General features: G+C 41.3%; 2 protein-coding genes across 2 annotated transcripts in view; one reads left to right on the forward strand and one right to left on the reverse strand.

Moving 5' to 3' along the window:
* T265_07524 (hypothetical protein) overlaps positions 1-23,281 on the reverse strand; it is a gene marked incomplete at both ends in the record, with an annotated part of 160,071 nt that overhangs the window by 124,307 nt on the left and 12,483 nt on the right. Inside the window, 2 exons of the mRNA XM_009173069.1 lie at positions 659-741; positions 19,415-19,740. Of these exons, the coding sequence (XP_009171333.1) occupies positions 659-741; positions 19,415-19,740 (409 nt within the window). The remainder of the gene's footprint in view (positions 1-658; positions 742-19,414; positions 19,741-23,281) is intronic.
* Positions 5,343-16,794, forward strand: T265_07525 (hypothetical protein; the record flags this gene model as incomplete). The annotated part of the gene is made up of 2 exons (XM_009173070.1): positions 5,343-5,767; positions 16,089-16,794. The coding sequence occupies 2 exons, from the start codon at positions 5,447-5,449 to the stop codon at positions 16,554-16,556; spliced, it is 789 nt and encodes a 262-aa protein (XP_009171334.1).

Genomic DNA, 23,281 nt, shown 5'->3' on the forward strand with positions numbered 1-23,281 from the left:
TGCTGGATTACGCATGATGCCAGATGTGCTCGTCATAATCGGGTTGCAAGGGAACTTACAAAACGTCTCCGTCGACTGGGGTACACCGTCTTCGAGGAGTTGAGAGCCCCTACTTCTAAGTCGTTCATCAAACCTGACCTAATCGCTGTTCGAGATCGCCGTGCAACTGTAATAGACGTCAGCACAGTCTCGGATGGGCGTTAGTGTGGAATGAGAAGAAGCAGAAATATGGTGCTGATGAACATTCCCTCGCCATAATCTCAGCCCTACATGCCATCGGTTGTGATATTGACTTTTTGGTTCACCAACCGATGATCATCTCTTATCGAGGAATCTGCTTTCCTCAATCCGCTAAGGCTGTTATTGGACTGGGACTTCCTAAGGTCGCAGTCAGTGACTTGTGTTTGCCTGCGATTGTGGGCTCTCTGCGTACCTATGACCCTTTTATGCGTGGCACATGGCGTTGAAGGTACATTTTTGCCATTTAATCTCACACCAGACCCCGTAATACGGTCACTTTGTGCCTGACGTGCGAGTCTTGACTGTGCTAGCGCACACTGCGCCTTGAAGAGCATTCACCATTGTTTGTCCTTTCTTTGGTTGTTAGTCTTTAGACGCCTGTTCCCATACCAAAATCATACTTTGCTTTGGGATTCACCTCATCAGACTGGCACTGCCCTTGGCATGATCTCGAATGAGACGTTTCTCTCTTTTCTCCCATATTCTTACTCTTTCCATGCTCTTCAAAAATAAATGATAATAAAGCTTCCTTGCAAGAATCGTCATCCAAGGAGTCCATTCTCTGCAGTGTCTTCGTTGCTTGCTTGTTAAATTGTCTTGCTATTCTGATCACAGATACGTCATTTATTATTTTGGCTTAATGATGTCCCCTGGCTGCATTATCACTGTAAACTGTAGCTATGCTTTTGTTGGGCAAAGGAAGCAAATGTCAATTTTTCTAGATCCAAATAGAGATCTTCATTTGGCCACCAGTTTTTTGCACCTGTAAACCACTGAAACAGCAGTAACTGGGAAGAAAACGGCATCTGCATGACATGGTGCTCAGGGACTCATTACTGGAAACGCAGGATAATTCGACAAGAAATGTGACCTACTGCGACGATTTCTATCCATCCCACCAATAAGAATTTATTACGCAACAGGATGCAGTAGGAGTATGTGCTCTTACCGGCTTGGCCTAATGGAGTAAGTTTTTTGACAGCATGGCGCTCATTCTCCGTTATTAGGGCACTGTAGTGATTACAATAAATTGCGTGTGCACTGAATTTATGTTTTATCCTGCCTGTTTAACCGTTGAGGTAAACGTGTACCTTTGGCAAGCAATCCTCCATTGTTATATTGGTATGCTATGACGCGTTGCTGACAGCTAGACTGTTGACGTCCCTGACAGTTTCCACTGATCAACATGAGGACGCTTGTCAGTGGTGTGCTGACTTACCGGCAGTTATGGAGACATTTAAGACGCGACCGCGTTTGCAATAGTTAAGGGATGTTAGAACCTCGATGATTCTGTCAAACCATCAACAACTTAATTTGGAACTAGCTACAGTAAAATGGTAGCTCAAAGTGCAATAGTAAGGTTGTAGCCAATGCATATAGGAGTGGCATGTCATGCTGATCCACTATTCCTGTGTGCATCTCTCGGGTTAAGTAATCGCACTAAACCCTTGAAACTGCTCACCAAAGTAGTCCGGTCGAATTGGGAATTTATTCAGGCATAACATTAAGGATTAGATTTTTTCAGAACGTGGCGAACTATTACCGGCTTACTTTAAATTCAATGACAGCGAGCCAGGTTAACTTAACATTAGGTACATAGCACACATCTGAATGCTCCAAAGATTACCAGTTGCCGAAAGGCCCTGGAAAGCACTATATTTCAACTAGGCTATGTATATTTCTGTCCCAGAAGTTCATAGTTATGAAAGCACACATTGTAGAATTTAAGCCCTTCTATTTCTTTGTTAGGCGGAAGCTTTATTATATTAGCACACAGGTCAAGTGTTTTCATTGACGGTACTTTTGTACTAAATACCCAGCGCTTGGAAACGTGTCCATAAAATCCGGAAAAAATTTCCTGCCATCTGATTCCTGTAGGCTGACTTCGATCAATAAAATAATTATAACAATCGTTATAGTGAACATCATAAGCACATAATTCGTGATTGAGTATCAAACCTGGGCTATGTACACCACAATTAAATCAGCGCTTCTTCACGTGCAGTTTAACTTACTTATCGGGCCTGCTCCGTTCCGGGCCCACTAAAGAAATTACCCAACGTATGTGGTTCGAGGGATTTTCATAAGCACTAATTTACTTGGGTTCATTGTAAAAGGCTGATTTCAAGCGGCATTAAAACAGATAAAAATAGCATATTGCGATAAACCAGGTCCACTTAATGATACATATATTTGGATCAAAAGGAAAATCCTGTAGAGAGCGAGTATTGCTGAATACACCCTATTTAATGACACCTCAGAATGTTACATGCAATATATTTTTGATTAGGAACCCTGAAAAAGACAACAACACACTTGTTTTTCTGTGATAATCTGATATATCGGAGGCAGCAAAAAATCTTAGCTATATCATCTGATAGACATTTTCCCTATTTTTTTACGTGACGAAACAAGCGATATTAAGTGCTGTCTTGTCATACTTCCGAAAAGTGCAGAATCTACGTAAACGGACGTGGTCATAGTCGCTTCCTCAGACAAACCAAAAAAATAAACTCACATTGACTTTCATACTTGAGATAGAGAAGCAGCTCAAAATAGTTGAGTATCAAGACACATTCAGAAATCTCCGCAAATGTTAGTGGAAATTCAACACTCCTCACGAAATGCTGGCTTTTCGGTGTCCTTTCACCTTTTTCTACATTTTTTCGGTGGCGAGTTGATTGCTACGCAAAAAACGATCCCGTTCTCCCCTACCCGCAATTCGAATGTTTGTATCGATGACGTGAAGACATAACTATTGATTGTGAGCTCCCTGTTTGAGAAAACAGAACGTCTACACTGAAGTGACTCCAGACGGTATCCCACAAAAAACAGAGTTGGGATCCTCCCATATTCAAGCAAAAAAGCATTGCTTACTTCTCCTAATTTAGAGAAATTAGTAACTTCCAGGAAATGCACGCAAAATGCCGGGCGATCTCCTAGTGCCAGCCTAGTGTCCCAACCATCAAATTTAAATGCTCATTTTCTGGACACTAACCGAGCTAACCAGAGATAATTTGATGCAACTAGTTCAGTGAATCTAATTGTAGGAGCTGTTGATATTTGTGATAATAATCCTAATCACCCTTAAGAACGCTCTACACACAACGTAAAATTAAAAAACAGAGGGATGAATGAATGTTCAATCATAACGCTGTTTCAAAAAATGTGAATAATCAGAACGCACCCCGTTTGGGGGATTCACAATCGAGATAAAATAACTTGCACTATACAACTGCAACAGTTAATTAGTCTAGAGACTTGAAGTCTTCTAAACAACAAGCCAAAAGTATTGCCGCCCAGTGTGTCCAAAAGTGTCACACTTTTGGATGGTTTTTTATAGCCCCAGAACTGAAGTAATATTCAGGTATCACCGTATGTATTGATTACTGTTTATTTGTTTTCATTATCACACAGTTAACATCCGAAATTCATTCCTAAGAGATTTCAGCCCATTACAAAATGCCGAGACGTATCCCCTTCGATGTTGCCATTTTGTTCCTGTTAGAGTACCCATGGAGTACATACCTAATCAATCTTTCTGAAAATCATAATCTAAGAATATTATTATGTTCATCCTGGGTGGATGATCACCATTTTGACAGCCTTGCAAGAAGACAGCATCGTTTTTGGATCATGAAGTCCCAATCGCGTGACTAATTCCTGACCGTTTGTTAAACGAATTCTCGCTCAGTCGAACCACATGACTTGTGCGACCTCCTCCATCTAAATACGGCGAAGATTTCGAAGTTTTCTGATTTTTCTGTCGCTCGAAAAGCTAAATTCCTGGTTGCTCTATTGCATATAGACACGTTGAAACCACACTTCTAGCGGGCCACACGTTGCAAGACGACGTGGTGTCCAACTATTAAACTAACCATTGTCCGCTCCGGTATCCCATAAGATGCACAACCGATGTAAGGTAACTGTAGTTTTTTATAAGCTGCACGGCATGCAGATGTCTAACCTATAGCGTTAAATCTCATCCTAATTTAAAGAAAAATTCTGCATAACCTACCTAGCCCTTCATTAATGACGCTCATTTTTCGCGTACTCAGCCAAACGTTGCTCAAAGTGTTGTGTCTTTTCTCGTCCTTCATAAACTCTTCCACATTCATGATTTCGTCACCGCTGGTTTTCAGTTTAGTTTCCTGCTTAACTAGGCATTCTCAGCATTATTTAGCCCCCAGCCGACATACCAATATACCGAGTTCTGTGCGTTTACTTTACTAAACCCGATCACTAAAGAATTATCCAAATTTGGCCCTTCGTGTTTGTTATACATATCGATAAGCTGCAAAACAATAGAGAAAGCAACTGTAAATGTCCAGCACACACTAATGATACTTTGGGTTGGCGAAATGAGTTGTAAGACGGGTGCGACGAATTTCCGGATACGCACAATCTGAGCGATATTGATCGCAGCCCCTGGCCAGCGAGACAGCCAGCTTGCGGCGCCCGACGAACCGTCGCGGGTCAGCAAGCCTTTTATGATATTACAGCGTTCAGTCAGAAGAACCATTTCGGAGTTCTTTACTATTAAACTAGTTGCCCTGCTTCTTGAAATTCTCGAGATGTTCTGGTGTGAAATATGTTTTACTCTTTACGGGCTCGGTTATGGATCTTACCATCACCAGTTTCAGTCGGTTGATATCGGTCCTCTACCGCTGCTGTTGAATCAATCGTGTTCTGATTTATCATCTATTCGTTTTGTATATGTATGCCATCGAAGACAGTTTTGTTTACGCTGCCTTATACGCGATAGTACTATGTGGCTTCTTGGTAGTAATTAAATGTTATCTACTGACCTTCAGACACTCGGTTGAAAGACAGCGGACGTGACTTTATGTATACAACCAGTGGATCGGAAACCCATAACTAAAATAACAACAACAACTAGAACAACACACGTGTCCTGTGTGACGACGGCAGGTAAAACAACACTCATGGAAAACTTCACACTCTCGTACCGTCGCTGCCACACAAAATAATATGTGATCCGTTGTCCACCTATAGTTGACCTTGACCGCTATTAAGAACGAGGGCGTTTTGATATGCGTTTACAGGCAAACGCAATCATTGGCTGTCTCACATGTATCGAGCTGAAGTTGAAAAATAATGCTGTTCACCATGTGGTGCATCGAAAATGGTGCAGTATAAATTCGTCTGCCGCGAATGACTGCATACTGTCACTTTGGATTAAAGCATGTCCCCATCCAACGCTGAAATGCAATACAGAAAAAACAGTGAAACAGGCAAGGTGTTTGTGGTAGGAGTTGACAAAACTGGAACTTCTTTCGTGAAAACACTTCTGCAAACTCTGTACCTACAGCCTTGCCTACACTCCAGTGATTTATCAGCTGCCAGAACTGGAATTCTCTCAGAATGGACTGCTCTGGCAGAAGAATCAGACAAACTTGCTCGTCAAAAGAAATTGGGGAGGTTACTTGAAAACTATAGATTTGCGGCTGGTTTTCCAGCTGTAGCATATTTCGACGACCTATTAGAAATGTATCCAAGCGCAAAGGTACGTTTGCGGCTGTTTTATATATGGATAATAAAACTGTTTAAGACTTTTTGAACACATTTGACGCCCGTTTCACACCTTCTTCATTAGACAAGTAGCAAATGGTACACTAGTCCACGTAAAAGTTAAACACGGTGGCGATTCTTGAAGCGATGGACAGTAAAGTTGTAATTCTACAGAGCACGAGTTATCTCAGTGGTTAAAGCACGAATTTTCTGGCCTGTGTTTTAACCCACCCAAGATATCTCGCCTTTTTCTGTCTAAGCTTGAGTAAACTGGCCCAGACCACGAGCCTCCTTGGGGGTAGATGTTGGCTATGCACCAAAACGGCATCACAGGTAGATAGATTTGCTAATAGTTTCGCAGCGCTAGCCTACAATCTAATTTATTTACCAGAATATTTCGTTAGCTAGCAAATAGAATAATCGCAATGTTATACTGTTTCGCAGCCCACTTGCTTTGTCAAGTTGAGCAGTAGTCATACGATGTCAACACAGGCTGTTTTCCTGAGCATCCCTTTCTAGCTCTTGTCATACGAGAAGCCGTAATCCTCATTGAACTTGTTTGCTGGTTAAAAATACAGCATACTGGTTGGAAAGTCTGGATTCTGATCTGCTTATGTTTTGTTCCTGTACATCTGATCTAAGATCCCTGACTATGCCAATCGGTCGGCTGGCGTATTGTCAAGAGGATAAAAGCACGTAAATATTTGCTGGTACGTCAAACCCCTAAAGCCACAAATCCCACTCTGATAGTCTTAATGAAGACGCGGCGATTCTGTGGCCCAGCGTTATGTGGTCTTATCGTGTCCTTTCTATGACAATCAGACTGCGTTTGACAGTGCCAGATATTAAGCACACTTTGCTTGGATAAGCTGGCGAATACCTCTATGGCATTTGACTTCCTTTTCCTCCTTCCTTGACTTTTCTTTCACAAGAAAAGTGGAGGTGCAGTGTGCGGGTTTATGTATCTAGTTTCATTTTATGGAGACACATCAACTACTGAACTAGATATCGTTGTCACTTGATTCTACTAGGCTGTTTCATCAAATTTATTTATTGTATATACCACGAATTAGACAAACTTGGAGTTACACAGTATACGACCTGGCAGAAATATATGGTCTCCATTTCTGTGTTCATCTTCGGTTCTTGTGATGCATCCATACAGATTCGTGACAGGGTTTAGAAGTAGTAAACGCTTTGCGCGAGAAATTGCCACTAGCTACCTCGTTTGGAGTAATAAATGAGGCAAACAAGCGGGCCGCTGCATATGCTGAAACGAAAAGCTGACGTGTACACTTTTTACAAGGTTTAAACCTTTGGCATAGACTCCTAATTGGTGGCATTTGTTAATGAATGCAACAGTGACCAATCAAAAAACGCAACAATGCACGGCGAGCGATTCAGTGAACAAGATGGCATTGTTCGCATTCAGGCGGTCGTGGCTTTGTACGTTATACGGGAAATAGCTTCGAGTCCTGAGCAGTTTTTCCCTGCTGCGTTACGCTCTTTGCTGGAGACAAAGTTCAACTCACTATTTCAATAGTGCTCAAAGGAAAGAAGCCTGGATGTTAGAACTTGGTACATAGTTGGATACACCGTATCAAGCGACTGTTACTTTACTGGAATGGAATAGAAATAAAATTAAACAATATGTAGTAAAAACGATGCTTAAAAACGATATTTTCCTCTCAGATGGCTGTTGCACCAAGTGCATTAGGTGAAACCCTGTCACCATTCGCGTACACACAAATAAATTACCGACAAATAAATTACCGACTTGATTACCACACCTTTGAGTTCTGGACTTAACTCCCAATGCTCCCAATGGTTAGCCTGCCTTGGGAATTCTTCAGTGAGTGAAGTCTTAGTATAGCCCACGTTCCAAGTTGACGTAAAAGGCCAATCCACAACGGCAGTCTTTTTGAGCACATTATTTGTGCATGAATTATTTTTGAAGAGTGGATTCAAGATGACGAAATTTTACAGCTCTACTAATACCAATCCAGTGTGACATATAATACCATATCTGGTTATGAGTGGTTGATTGTTTGTAGTTCCTCCGGGACCTAACTTACTAAGAAAATGGGATCGGTTCACATCCGTCGATTCTCCAACATCTTTATTTGTCGTTAGCTTCCGCTTGAGGTTCACTGATACTGATTAGAATTCCATACTAAACATGTGTCACCCACTGAGAGACATCGAAGAGACATCAGCTGAAAAACCGCATTCTCCTCTGCATTCGGTCTGCTGTGGTAAGGCTTCTTCCATTGAAATGCGCCTAGGTAGAGATTCATCACTAACCGATATGCCGCTCTGGTAAGGGGCAGTCTAATGCAGTAACTCAGCTGGCAGTCATTCCTAATGGGCCAATTCCATCTAGCCGCAATACCATATTAGTTACTATGCTATATATTTGAAGAATTTTAATCACATTACCATCGTTACTTTGAGCTCTTCAAAATTACGCATCTGTGGTAACACGGACAAAGAACTGTAGTAATGTTCTTCTTGTTTATGATGTTCACTGGTTGCCCAGAAACACGATGCACCACAAAAGTGTTATAATGCATTCCAGTGTTTTAATTCCCCCATACACGCCAAACCAAAAACTACAACCTCGTCAAAAACCGTTTTTCTGTTGATAGTGGATTTTAATAGCTTGGGAACAGTTTTGGGAATTATGGGACTTATGACTGGCGATTCCACTTTATCCGTGTGCTGCGATAAGAAGTGTCATTGAGGTAGTCCCATGTTTTGTTTTACCCGCACACGAATTTGCTCCCCGTTTTCTAGTTTGACCACACTTATGTGAACAACCAACACTTTATTTTGACAAAAAAATGCAAGTAAATGTTGTTACTCTGAACATTCTATTTAACTACTTGGTTGATGTATGTATTTGGCCTAAAAAGTATAGCGGAGATGCATGGGACTAACTGAGATTGTCGTGCACTCCAACCTTTGACGGGGACCATTCAGAAGGGGCGGATCATTCAGACTCATGAAAGTCGGTCTTGTCTTTGTACTTTAAAACACAATTTTTGTTTAGTGTCCAGTTTGCGAGTAAAGCCATTCTGCCTAAAAATCGAGGGTTGATATGATGACCCTTTGTCAATAGATTCATTGAACTGCAGCGAATCTGATAAGATCACCTGAACAGGACACAGGGCATTTGAAGAAGGGTGAGTTTTGTGCTGAATCTCTGAATGTAGTCGTTGGTGTTTACTGTGGCCCATCTTATGTGTTCAACAAACAAGAGCGACCGATCGGGATATCGTGATCCACTAGTTTATTGGTTCTTCACACACAGTGGAACCAATATTTTGAGGTTCTTGGTGCTGTGTAAAATAATTACTTAAAAACCCTGATTCTGGTTTATCTAGCTTCATAACAAGGGTGGCAAGATGTTAAACCAGTGGGAGAATGTGAGCGTTCCAAAGGTATTTTCAACTTTATTTCAAATAAAAATGGAGTCAGTTCACAGTATTTTTCCTCGTTTTAAACTGTGCGCATTTGTTTGTGAATCCCTGTCTAAGCGCTGCTCACTAGATTATGCTATCTCCTGGCAAATAGTTCAAAGGTTATATCAGCTGAATAGGTTGGTCAGCTGACATGTGACCCACAAAGTAAACTTGAAGGCTTTAAATCAAAAGGTGGTGTGGCAGACCCACAAAAGGTCACGCGGTTGGTCAAAACACAGATGAAGTCATTCATGTCGGCCTACGCTTATATAACTCCAGATGATCTACCTTAAAGTGTGCTCCCCAGGACGTCCAATATACTAACATGTATACGTTCTGGATTGTTTCGATATGAATAGACTTGGCGACTGTTGAGTGCTGCGTATATTGAGTTGAACCGCTTTATATACTGCCTCAAGTCTGTTACCATTCATCACCATCATCATCATCGGCAGTATAAATTCAGTGTTCAACACTGACATTTTGCTTCCCGTTACCCGCCGCATCGTATCAAACCCTTCCGTCACACACAATGCGTCAAAATCACCGTTGATTAACTAAGCTGACTGAGTCTGTCCACGGGTACAGCCGGATTGCATGCCCAAAGGAAAATCCTCGCAAGTGCTTTGACATTGAATAGAAGACCACCCAATAGCAGGATGGAAACTGATATTTCTTATCCGAAAAAAGTAGCGGAAACAGAAACGACTTGTATCATGGAACTCTACCCCAAACCTGCAATGAAAAGCCGTAGAACTAGCTACAAAACTGACGTTCAAGCTAGTGTTAGTCGCACGATAAATTGAGAGAATGACAGACGGAACAATGTGAAGTGACACACTAATGATATTTAGCTCAACGGTTTCCACTGGTGGACATCTACAAATATTTAAGGTGGTAAGATGGCAGTTTACACCATCGTGGTTTGATTTGTTATTTTTCCTAGTGTTCGCCAACAAGGAAATCTCTTGATCCGTCCGCACTACAGTTCAATGTACATTCTTTTAGCCAAAATATAACATTACGAAGAGTTGCAAATACCTATAGCTCTAACGGTTCAAAATGCTTTCATGTAATAGTAAGCGGCTTCGTTTTGATATGGTGGCCTACCCTGCAGTTTGCCCGACCTCTTGCATTTGTGATGATCACCAATGCAGAACAAAAGGTAAACAGTATGCAATCAGTGTAGGTATAAAAGGCCTTGAAAGTCAGTTTGCACCACGAGACCTGTTATAGTTTTCCAGGCGGTTCCTAAAAAAATGGACATTCATCATTCAACGTTTACCTGTATGGGGTGTTGCCTAACCGAATAGCTTGTTGTTTATCGATGCCATTCAACAAACCTGTAAACAAATATTGAAGCATTCCGTCATGTGGAGGTTATGAGCCTCCGTACGCTGCACCAAAACATCTATAACGAGATCAAACTATCAGTTTTTATTGCCTGTACCCCAATAATCTGACTAGAGTGCGATCGCCAGAAATTATTTTCAAAAGCCTCGCTTATTTGTTGTGAACATCAGAGCAACTATTGATAAGACCATCAAGGTTTCCATCAGCACGTAACTCTCACTACGTGTTCGTGTCACTTGCATCATTTCTGTTGCACGCGAACTAGGTCTGAGACCATCGATTGAATAACGGGAAATCATATGAAAGTCGGTTGCACTGCGCTAAACATCGGACTCAAGTAATGACGGAACGTTTGTGAACCGATTATTAATCTGCGCGAACAAGACAGCATCAAGTGAATGCCAGGCTCACTTGATGTATGAGATAAAACATTGACCAGTTGTAGCGCGAATTTTTCTTATAGGGTACAGATCAACAGCCGAACGTAAAGAAAAGCATGAGACCTCCTGCTGCTCCTGAAAATAGTTTTATTAGAAGCGGAGCGAACGTGGGCGTAGGAATGCTTAGGAATGTTAACGAAACGAAACACACAAGGGCAAGGCACTAGGTAGCTTTTCACCAGGTTTATAAAAATCCGTGACGGCGAAGTGCAACGACATAACGATAGGAACACATAATAGATTTTTAGTGCCTTTTATGCTCAACAATCTCTTTGCATGCGTCCTCTATCATATTAATCCAGACAAGCATGTTTTCATTCCGCTATGCAATTTGTAGTTTCGCGCAGAAGATTGTTATGCAATTTTATTGGGTCAGACAAACAGAAGTATTCATTTCAAAACTGGTCAGATTCGAAAATCTTTTCCTGAGCTCATGTATATTGTTCGGTATGCTCCAGCAACACTGTTCCTGGAGGAACTAACAATATTGCATTCTGTTTATTTCGAGAAGATCATTTCTGCAAAGGTTTTGCATAGTTCTATGAAGGAAAGTCTTTCGGGCATATATGGCTCCCTTCACAGCTACGATCCGGTGAGTGCCGTCAGGGCATATCGCCTGGATCCATCAACTTATTACGCTCTATCCACCATGCAGAAAATTGCTGAGTAATGGGACAAGGTCCAAGATTATCGTGTGTTACAAGGCAATCGAACCTATGAAATTTCATCGCTTGTTAGATGGTCTCTCTACGGGAGCCCAACTAGTGCGAAAAATGCTTCAAGTCAAATTTTGATGCAACAAGTGGCGAGTAATATTCATATCTTACTTCGTCAATGTTTGCATAAAATGCATTATAAACGGACCACTGAATTATCTGAATTGGGAGTTTGTCTGACGTTCTACAAGCCAACAAACTGGAAAGAAGCGGCCATGCAGTTTGCTGTCTTTAGACAACGCAACTAATTTGGAGAACGTTGACTGGAACCAACTATTCGAAGTCAAAATGCTGAATTTTAGAGGTTGGACTACGAAGACCAAGATTTATTTACCTCGCATAAGGCAGCTATAGACATAAAAAGCACGACCCAAAAGCTAGTAAGATGAAAATTAACCTCCAATTTTCTTGTTTTCTGTCATTTCGAGGAAAATATCGTACAAATGGTCGCTGAGCTTTCTGTATTTGTTCGACTCAGTTCGGAACTGATACCATCAGTTGCTCTCACGGTCTACCGCAGTATCTACATCATTAAAAAGAAAGCATGAATGAGTCTGCAATTGCTTTTCTCGCACGTTCGAAAAACCTAACTTAAAAGTCGTAGATCAGTGGTGGAGCGTGTCCCCAATTTACTTTGAAATGTCCCTTACTAGTCAACTAATGAATGCTGCAGCAGCATTATGAGCCATGTGTTTTATAAAAGGTCAACCTAATAAGTACGTATTTCAACTTTTACAAACTCACCCAAACTGTCGCTCTGGAGGATTAAGGAATTTCGGGTGATGTTACCTTGCCCGGCGACTAAGCAGTAAGTGTTTGTGTCTGTCACCGGATCATTGCAAAATTTGGCGCCAAATTGGAAAACAAGATTGATGAAAGTTCAAGGGCCACACCTACCCGAGGAGCCCAATCAAGACATTTTGTCAGCTCCGCTGAGGTGTCTCCTTTTTCTATCACATCTGACAGTCAGTCAATCACAGATCAAATAGAATCAACCTTCGTTACTGGCCACACATGAGTGGTTGCAATTGTGTAAAGGCAAGCGGTAGAAGTTCGCAGGAGTGGGGAAGAGATATAAACAAATGATGGATGAGGAAATCAGTCGGATGAAGCCAAATGGGAAAGGTTGAACCCTCCTCTTACAATTGCATACAAGTAGCTCTTTAACAAACTACAACGTGCTGTGTTTATCCTCCTTGAAAGCCGCTGATCAAGATAGACGTGGTTCCAAAGCCGGCCTGCTGTTATACCACATCTTTGTAAACAGTTGTTTCTTATATGCTCAAACGAACATAACGCGTGTGATAAACGTCAAGTGTAAGCTGTCCTTGATGCCGCTTTGTCCATGGCCCCGCATGCAGTGTAATTTACATTATCTGAGCTTCAGTACTTAAGTGTTTCTAATTAAAAACTGGGACTTGATAAAACTTTTGTGCAATAGGTGCCCAATAATTACACGAATAGGGTGGTCTACCATAATAACTGTAAGCGGCTAAACTATTCGATTTATTATGATTTTCTTAGTGCCGATTTGTGGTTTTTATTCTGCAATGTGATCTCAGCAGCCTGATGAGCAACGAGCATGCGGTTCCTTAAGGTTGCTGAAAATTCTTCGGCAGCCGTCCGCGGGTTTCGCCCCTCTTGGGGCTCACCAGATAAGCACAGTCCCCGAGTTTCCGTCAAACTTATGTTCTACTTAAAGACAAGTCGCACGAAATTAGCGAAACACTATCATTTGCAAACAAATTTGATTTTTGCGAGAGACTAACCTGGAACCCAGCTGAATCCCCCGTTTGTGACGTTTCCAGGCAACTAAATGTGCTGCACCATGCTGCCTCAATTTTTAGTTGCTACAATATTCGAGGTACTGCGATAAATGTATACTTGCAATGCACTACTCATAAGCCGTGTGATTTTATACCTTCACAAAAGCCCCCTATGTTTTCAGTCGTTTTCACTGCATATGCATAGCCCTGCTATTTCTAAGTGAAATTTACATAAATTGCTTATGGGTATACAGAGAGAGGCTCATTAGTCAAATTGTCACTTATTCTGCTGTCGGAAACGTAGCACCATTCGCTGCCTGGTACACAGGGCATGAATGATAAGCATACCACACATGGACGCAGAGGCAAATTACCGGCAAAACCTTCCGTCATAATGGCTATTGATCCTCTGGTCCTATTTTTCAACCCGTTTGCTCGTTGTCTACAAGACGGTTTTCTCAGAAAAAAAACATAAGTAGACAACTGGAAGTAGCAACCAAATGTCCTGAGAAAAGTTTATTGCAGGGTGATAGCAGACCGATCTATGTCAAACTACTGTGGTATCTTTAATTGTTAATATGTCTCTCGTATTCTGTAGCCTAACTCTGGAAGCATGCAATGTTTCAATCGTTTCTTTTCACCAAATGTTCACATTAACAGAGAACCAAATATGTTTTATAAGCCTCTGTCTCGAAAATGTCTTTTCAAGACAGAATGAAGACAGAGAGTGTGAAATTCGCCTAGCAATGTGAAAAAAGGCTGTGGGATTAGTACACTCCGCATCTTCACTTCCAGCCTCAAAAGCTTTAAAACGGCATAAAAAGTGTAACAGTATTATAATACTATTATAATAGTATTTATGTAATCCTATATTAACCTGACGGATAGAAAACACAATGGTGCTTTCCAGTGCACCTAAGACATTTCTGAGTAATTTGCGACAATTTCATCTTTTATTTCGTTCTACGACTGCATTTCAGGCGCACTGTATTTTGACATCTGAAGACCACTTCCACCATCAGACTTGCGTTAAGATCACCCAATATGTTAAGGAAAGGTTGGACATGTGTACATTCGCTGGTATCTCAAATTTCGCAATTTACATATTTTCACTACCCCAGAATAATTGATTAAAAGCTACCATCGTTAGGTAGCACTGATGTTTTGACCGTGTCACTGGCAAAGCCTGTTCCTATAATTTCGCATACAGTTGTGCGGCATTTAGTCTGACGTCGGAGGAATCCGTTTCGTGTCTGATTAGATTAACAAAAAGTACAGTCAGCTGAACATCAATGTAAACATACATTTCAGTACTTGATCGGCACTTTCTGCATATCAGTCAAAATAAGGGGATTTTCTGTGAACATGTCAGGATATTCATTTGTTCACAGTACATCTTGAACGCTAGGCGCAGATTCGTCCAGTTCTATAAAGCAACAAGGAGACTAAGGACCTTTTTATTTGCAGCGAATGAAAGGTTCTACAAATTATATATCAATAAGTCCATGCCTCATTCCCATTCACAGAAGGAGAGATAGCACCCAAGATATTTCTGATGATGTGACCTCCTTAAAACAGAGATAAGTTGTATTCCAGTTTCAAAATAGTGAAGAGCTTCCTCTGAAGAGTCCTGTTTGCGAAGAGAATAATCATATCTGATCATATCTTATAAAAAGGTATTCGCCATTAACCATCCAATTTTCGTCCATTAAAAATGTTGGCTAGTATTGGTCCCAAAGCAAACCTAACAACAGAAATATTAAACCGATCGCTAATGATGCCATCGAAGCAAGACTGGACATTCTTAGTACACTGACCAATGCATCCCCTGAAATGTTCAAACGTTCGCCGGTTTCAATTTAAGAACATCAGTAAACACGATGCTCGGTAGCACGAAACCTCGTGGGTATTTTCCAGATAGCGTTCCGCAAGGACAGTTCTGAGGAATATCATGCTATCAACAAGTTGCTTAAAAAATGAGATAGAGATGGAAAATGGCTGAATTTGCGCGAATGCATGTACAGAGTTCATGTGCCTCCGGGAATCCAGGAGTATTGGAGAAAGTGGATTTCGACCTCAGTCATGTAGCGGAAGAATCGGTAAATCATGTGTGGTTTCTCCACGGACAAGTTGTCTGGTTTTCCATCAGGTTAAGTATTTCGCGTATCTAAATAAATTTTGCCCTTTGAACGAGTAATCAGCTACATTAGGGAAATAATTTTACGTCCCTGTTCTAACTTCAGTCCAGTGACACATTAGTTGTTGTTCGGCTGCTACAAAATTCCAGTGTTCTTTTGATGAGGCAAATTTAAATACAAGGCAATAGCTCATTGGAATCAGTTTGTCTTTTTGACATCTTGTTTTGAACTAATATAAATATTGCGGATTGTACCGCATTATGCTTCTGTTGCCGCGTTACGCGGCAAGACTTATTACAGTGAAGTTAACCCTCGGAATCTTGTCGTTCTTCATGTCTCATTGAAACCCGATTTCACTGATGGTGCAATGTGTAAAGTCATATGAACTCCCCCACGTCACGCATCCTACGGAATTTTTCATCTTGCTTACATTTTTCAGTTCATTCTCACAATTCGCGAGGCCGAACCCTGGTTGGCAACAATAAGGTCAACGAGCCTACCGAGAGCATATAAAAATTCAGACCGGAGACTCATCGACTCCACATTATATGTCGTTGGATTTAATCGGTTGGAACAACTAAATAGAAGAATGTTCAAACGACTTTTTGGACCTAACGTGGACCTGCAAGACGACAACCAGGTGATACAGGCCTACATTCGCTGGAATGACTATGTAAGGAGTGTGGTCCCGAAAGATCAACTGTTGGTTTACAAAGTCAAAGACCGTTGGGAGCCATTGTGTAAATTCTTAGGAGTTCCGGTTCCAGACAAACCCTTCCCAAATACACGAAGAAGTATGACTTTGACAAGGATACCTAAATCCCAAATTGACAGGTTACAGCATTTCATCATTTGCCTTGCTGTCTATATTATGATTGGAATATCTGTAATTCGACTGCTCTCTTAACTTCTCAACCTATGTACCGGAACCTGAACTATGAATGTGATTAGTAATTGGGTCGTGCCGAGAACAAAGTAAAACGGGCTTGAAATTCGTGAACTCGAACTTGAACCTATCAATCAAGCTGCCTCTTGTATTCGTTTGTGGTTTATTTATATTCAGTTATTTTATACATATATATTACAACTACCAACCTACTTCCTTCTGAAATATTACTAGATTTATTGCACTTACTGATTCTTTTATTCCCCAAGCGAGCTTGTCAATGAACCCTTTTACGTGACCAAACAGGTCAGCTTAGTTACTTAAACTATAAATCTTTCTGTTGTAGACAACTTTTGAGGTAGAACTCGGTGGCACGAAGCATGAGGCTACATGTAACAAAGAAATTGATGGAAAAACACAAACAGGTAAAGCATTTTTATGACTAAGAAGTGGTCGAATCAGAACGTAAATCTAAGACAGACTGACCTGCATTCAAGAGACCGGATTGTATCCAGAAGTCTACGAAACTAAATTGCATAGCTGATTATGTACCTCATGCCATTGAGCCGAATGACCAATTCCCCTGTTTGGGCGATACGTTATTGCCAATCCGACACGTGCCCATCATGGTGGAATATTATAAAAAACAGGTTTTGGTTCTTATACGTTTACTACGTACTTGTTGTTTCTCGGTTGTGTGCCTGTCAGTGGATTTGATTCAAGGTCGTAGCGGCCGTCACTTGTTCTCCTGCTCAAACAGTTGATGTTCAAATGTTTACACTTTGACAAATCAGGAACGTCAACCTCAGCTGTTCTTTTCCTGAAAACTAACATCGGAAGTGGGCGTTGGTCAGCTCAGCGTAGAGAATTCGAAAAGGACAGGTAACCTTTATTCACAACGAAATTTTTAGTGAAGCAATTTGCCTAGATAGACTGTCTACATTGGGTATGTCCGCTTTGTGTGCTGAGTTCATGTTGAACGAAGTTCGTTAAGGACGCTGGTTTTATTCCGTCTATGGTGCATTTCTTTGACACATTGTCTATATGTATTACTTTAATCCTATCCGCAGGTGTTGGTAGCCTGTTCTTAATCGGTTTTCGAACTAAGTCCGCACACTTCCTTGTGCTTTCTACTCGTTACAGATACTTACTCCTCCCAATGCTTTGCTACAATTAATCCCCAGTGTGTATCACCGGTGCACTGCTGTCCGTGTTGTTGACGGAGCTGTCTATTTGCACCTGAACATGCACACGATCACTCGCTGAAATATTCCCCAGAGACGCTCAAAACATTCCCTCTGTCAGTATTTGTGATCAAACCTGGGCACATTTCAAGCAGTAAAATGGGGTCAAAGTTTCTTCGGTACTATATACCTCAGAATGCTGCCAAAAGAATTCATATGGTGCTATATAAGTGTTCATATAGAACACAATTTTCGCGATCCAAAAAAATACATTTAACTCAGCCATTTGAAAGAATTTTGGAAACTACTGAGAAGTCATCGTGTCAGAAGGGATTGGTTAACCATCAGTAGTTTTTTATTTGGCACAAAAGATTCATCAGACCAAGTGAGTAGGTCAAGAATTTGACCAGGTTTTAAAGCAGACACAACCAATCAGTAACACACCTTCATATTATTGCACTAGATCAGTTTTGAGAGTCAATTAACAGCTCTTGTCGATTAGTATGTTTGCCAGAATCTTGCATTGCTGAATTGAGGAGCTTAAATTAATTCCGATCGGGGTTGTTTCCTTGAGCTCAATCATACCTTTAATCTTAATCCTCAGTTTACATTTCAAAAAAAAATTCCGTAAGTGGAGGCGGGGAGGCCACGGGTACAGCTGATCACATTCCTCAAGTCCCAGCAGCCAAGAGCCACAAATATTAAGCCAGCAGTACGTTAAACACCCTGAATTAGTGATCGTAAAGGCCGTTAAGGTTTATTCCATGATTTTCATTAACAGAACGACCACAGATCAAGGTCTACAGGAGGTCAGGCAACATTCAGCTGGGGGTTATTACTGGCAGACCAATGGTGGGAATATTGCAACCAAAATGATTAGGAGTAAAGCTAAAATTGGCAGGTATTTGCGGTCCGTGATAAACGAGTTAGGGTAAGGTAACTGGCGCCGACTGTACCCCAAAAGTGCAACCCAACCACGGCTTTGGGGCCCATCAGAAATTCATAAAATAGACGTCCCAGTGTGACCAATAGTAGATGGAACAGAGACTCTACCCCATGAGCTGGTAAGATTCCTGGAAGGTATTTCGAAACCCTTTACGAAGAAATCTAGCATTCACAATTTGAATTTGATTTTGCCGACAAAGTATCTGGTATATTCGTTGAACCAGATGACATGTTTGTAAGTTTTGATGTCAATTAATCACATACAAATGTGCTAGGACGTGGATACCCATATAGGTTCATTAGGCGTCAAATGCGAAGAGTGTTGGCACCGGTGTAAGCAGGAACTCCTACGCTGCTAAGTCCGCAAACACCAACTAAACAGTTACGAACTATTGAACGAGGAAGTAAACGCCTCATACGCACCTTGTTTCTAAAAACTGAACATCTCCATCACCTTCTTGAACTTTCGTGGAACTGAACATCACGCCATTGTAAACAAAAGCTGCAAAGCGGTTCCACAACTTCCGTACTAAATCTCACTTTTCAATAGACGCTAAGCGGAGTTACGAGAAAACCACATACTACTTGTCTGCCTCATCATTAATATTCGCCGTTGCATACCTTTCCTCTTTTAAAGTCGTTTGCATGCCAGCGATTTCTATTTACGTCCGTAAGGTCAGCTCCAGTTGCTGGTCTATTCGGCAGCTCTTCGTGAATATCATGTAACTTCCGAAGCTGAGTACCACTTACATTTTTCATTCCTCGACCGTCTTGATTCGCATAGACTTTCCCCGTGGTGGTCGGTAACGATAAACTGATCTTGCCATCGACTGCCCAGTTTTCGCGACCCCAGTCCACTCCTTCCAGGATTCTGGTGACTCTTCCTCTTGACCTTTGCGCCAACTCTCTCATGTCCTTTCCTGAACAGCGGTCAAGTTTAGTCGAACTTTCCTCTTTTCCTCTTCTAGCCCCTCCAGAGACAAGCGTGTTGCCTTCCACAACCCAATTTCCTGATCGAGTGGAAAACTCAGATGTTGACCGTATTTCAGCATTAACGGGGACTTGCCTGTGACTGGCTGTATGCAAGTACGATGAGCTAGCAACATCACTGGCAGGTCCACTTCGCAGTCACCTTTGGCCGCTAGCCACTTTTTGATTTTTCGGTTAGTGTGTTCGGTTAGGCCATTATTTGTGGGTGGTCCTCAGTTATCTGATGCACAGCTTTGCAAGCAACTCCAAAACACTTCGCTTTCAAAGCAAGACACCCGTGGCATCCGTGTTACTTTTTCTCACTTTAGGTCAACCACGGATTCTGCACTCTTGAAAAAATCTGCTCTCAAGATTGTCTGCTTATCTTTTGGCTGGTCTGAAACTCATGCCTGACCAAGCTTTTGTGTCAGAAGCGAAACGTTGCCCTAGTTAAAATCTACCGACCGTTTGCCAAACACTTCTCAGGCATCCGGTTCGCTTTCGCATATCATATTCCATTCGTTCGCTTCGTCCACCATTCTATGACTGCGCTACGGCTGTTTATATTCCTACCAAAATAGGTGTCAACGTCTGGTAAGTGCAACGAGTATCCTCATTTTGAAGGTTACCTTGGACGGTCCTAAGCTTGGTGGCTGATTCTACCAATGCAGAAGAAGATAGTGTGTCAGTGCTCGTTTAATGTTTCACACAATAAAATGCGAGTGCATTCTACCATTTCGATTCATTTGCATTACTGTTTTCTAAGCACGCTAAACACATGCTTCTTTCCGTGAATGGTGAGAATATCCAAGTTTTCGACCTAATCCATAAAAACCAAGTCCACCTATTGAAATACTCTATATTAAATATAATGATGCAGGAATGTTCCCTTTAAAATATTAGCTTGTAAAATGGGTCAGCAAACTCTCACTCTGACGTTGTCCTAGTTTCATTACTGACGCGATGCGCTTGTTCTATCCGCAGCCACACTACTGTATATTGAGTTGAGTGCAGGCGGAACCCCAGAGCCATGTCCGAAACCGACTGAATTCACTGAATCCGCTCATACGTGTTGTGACACCAGTTTTTTCATGTTGACCAGGCAAGATCTGGGCCTAAAGGGTCAAGAAACATTACATTAAAAACGCGACTAAAGTAAGTAAGTGAAGTAGAAGACACTGCGGCTACTCAAACATTCCGATAATCTGAAACATTTATTGAGAACCGACGTTCATCAGTATTACGTCAATAAGGTTTGCGAAATCTGGATCTTACCAGTGAATGCATGTCAAATTCATTAACGCAAATTCGAAAATAACAGCAACGCGCACTCGTTGAATCTGCCTCATCACCTCATCAATCCTTTCTTACTCCGCGTGCCTTTTCCATCACCTTGCATCAAACTAGTGAAATCGGCATGGCTGTATAACTCCCACTGGAGGTCACGCTTTCCATCAAATTTGATGCAGTGAAGTTTCGAAACACAAGACTTCTTTACAGGCTGTTGTCACAGGTTATCTCAGAAAATTGCATAAGAGAATATTATCCTTTCTTGCATCGTCCAATGCCAGGCATGCCTTTACTTACGTCTGGTTTTGGTGAGCTTTGACAAAATTACCGCAAGGTAGTGGTTGAAAGTCGCGGCTGAACAGCATTTATCATACCAATCTGATAACTACTCCACTTCAAGTAACATTTTCGACTGCATCGTGTGCTGAGTAACAAGGTAGAAGTTGGACATGTTCACGTTTTTGGTCCACTTAGTTTAATTATTATCTGTCCTTGTGTTCGAATATATTCTTCGATTATGTCCATTGAGCTTTTTGGCCCGTGGTTTGACTGTCTATCATGTGGCCATACTATCACACGTTTACCTTACAGCTCTGTCTCAGTGTTCTAGAAACAAAATGAATTCCATAAATGAATGCGCATTTAAGCTCTTCTCCGGAGTCTGTTAATGCAACCGGGCACCTTCGTCTTAGCACTCTTCTTTATTTGACAAATTGATTGTTTATCCCCTTGTTTCCGGTTCGCAAGGGCCAATGGATAGTACTCAATGCTTATCATATTGTTTCTTTTATGGGGTCTCTATATTATATCCAGATCTACCATACGCTAAAATTCTAACCCTCAGTTCACTGAACCGTTCAAATCATCAACGCATGCTGATCAGTTTGCTTCCTGCTTTACCATTTTTGTCCATGCAACACTAAAAATTTCAAACACCTCAGACTTACCCACCTTGTTGCCGTCCTAAAATAAAACTACGACTACCGTTCTGTCTGTCTACCGGTCTGCCAATCAACCCATCAACTCTAACTAAAATGTTCACACAAATTTTCATCTATTCAACTAGAAGAGTTTCGTCCCACTCAGTTGTTCCATTGTTGCCTAAGCAAGCGTTTTTGTGGCAGGTAAAAGAGGTACTCATCGTTTAGGATACGTTGTATAGGTGATTTTTATTCTGGTAACGGATAAGAGGGTCAGCAATTTATTCCTGAACAGGACTTGAAAATCCATGTGCAAAACCGTGTTGCCCCTGCTACATATGTTTCTACTATATGAGGCTGACAAGAGCATTTATTTCCTGTATTACTGCAATGTGAACCACTTTGATCTAGGTCTCCTAAGTGATCGCTGCAAATGCTACGGCTGACAAAATCATTGTTACGATACCCATGCGTTGTATATAAACACCGCGCGCATTCTCTCAACTAGTTTGTTTGTGATATTTTTTCTTATCGCCCGAAGAGATATCCAGGAACAGATTATAGCAAATATAAATCAAAACTGTATGGTACATAGGCAGGCAGCCGCTGGCCAAAACGTTGTGCACCGTTTCTAAACAAAACTGTATCATTGTAAGTCAACCGAACTTAGAACCAAAGTGATCCAAGGGAAATATCCACTCACTATACTAAAACTATAGGACACTTACCCAGGAGAAACCTTAGCCAAATTTCCTGTCTAAGTACGAAACGATCACAGTGCTAATCACCTGGTCATGGCCAAACATTTGAACTGTTCGAACTTCTAGTCGTGAGGTTGTTGGTTCAGAACTCTGTGAGAATTCGTAAGATGTGCGCTGTTGCTTTGCATCACTGACACGAAGGAATCTCAACTGAAAACCGCCAAATCATTTTATGATGCCAGCAATCATCAGAAATACTGATAAAAGAATTTCAGCGAAACCATCCACCAGGCTATAGCATTACCCATCTTCCAAACAACCTGATAAGCAACGTTTACTACTGGGCCAACCTGAATGTTCTAGTTGACTCATGATCACGGTGTAAAATGGTCCTCACCTTTCAGTGTGACTTACGCACCTAGAAAAGTCCAGGTACTATGCATAACGTTGAGATCAGTATAATATCATTTAAGATATATGCCAATTCCCCCATAAAATCCTGTGTCGTTATTTGGATTTCACCCATCAATACGTACTATCTCATAGCCAATTTTGGGAACCGATTTTTTGAGATTTATACAAATCAGTACCCATTTTCTGATAAATGTCGAATCGTCTAATGGAATAGGTGATGTGTGTAGGTACCAGTGAACAGGTTATATGTTTCCCCATGATTCATCGAGATAGATTGGCAAGGGCCTTGGAATATATATATATATATATATATATATATATAT

This window comes from Opisthorchis viverrini, assembly GCF_000715545.1.
Source record: "Opisthorchis viverrini unplaced genomic scaffold opera_v5_172, whole genome shotgun sequence".
NCBI classification, from domain to species: domain Eukaryota; kingdom Metazoa; phylum Platyhelminthes; class Trematoda; order Opisthorchiida; family Opisthorchiidae; genus Opisthorchis; species Opisthorchis viverrini.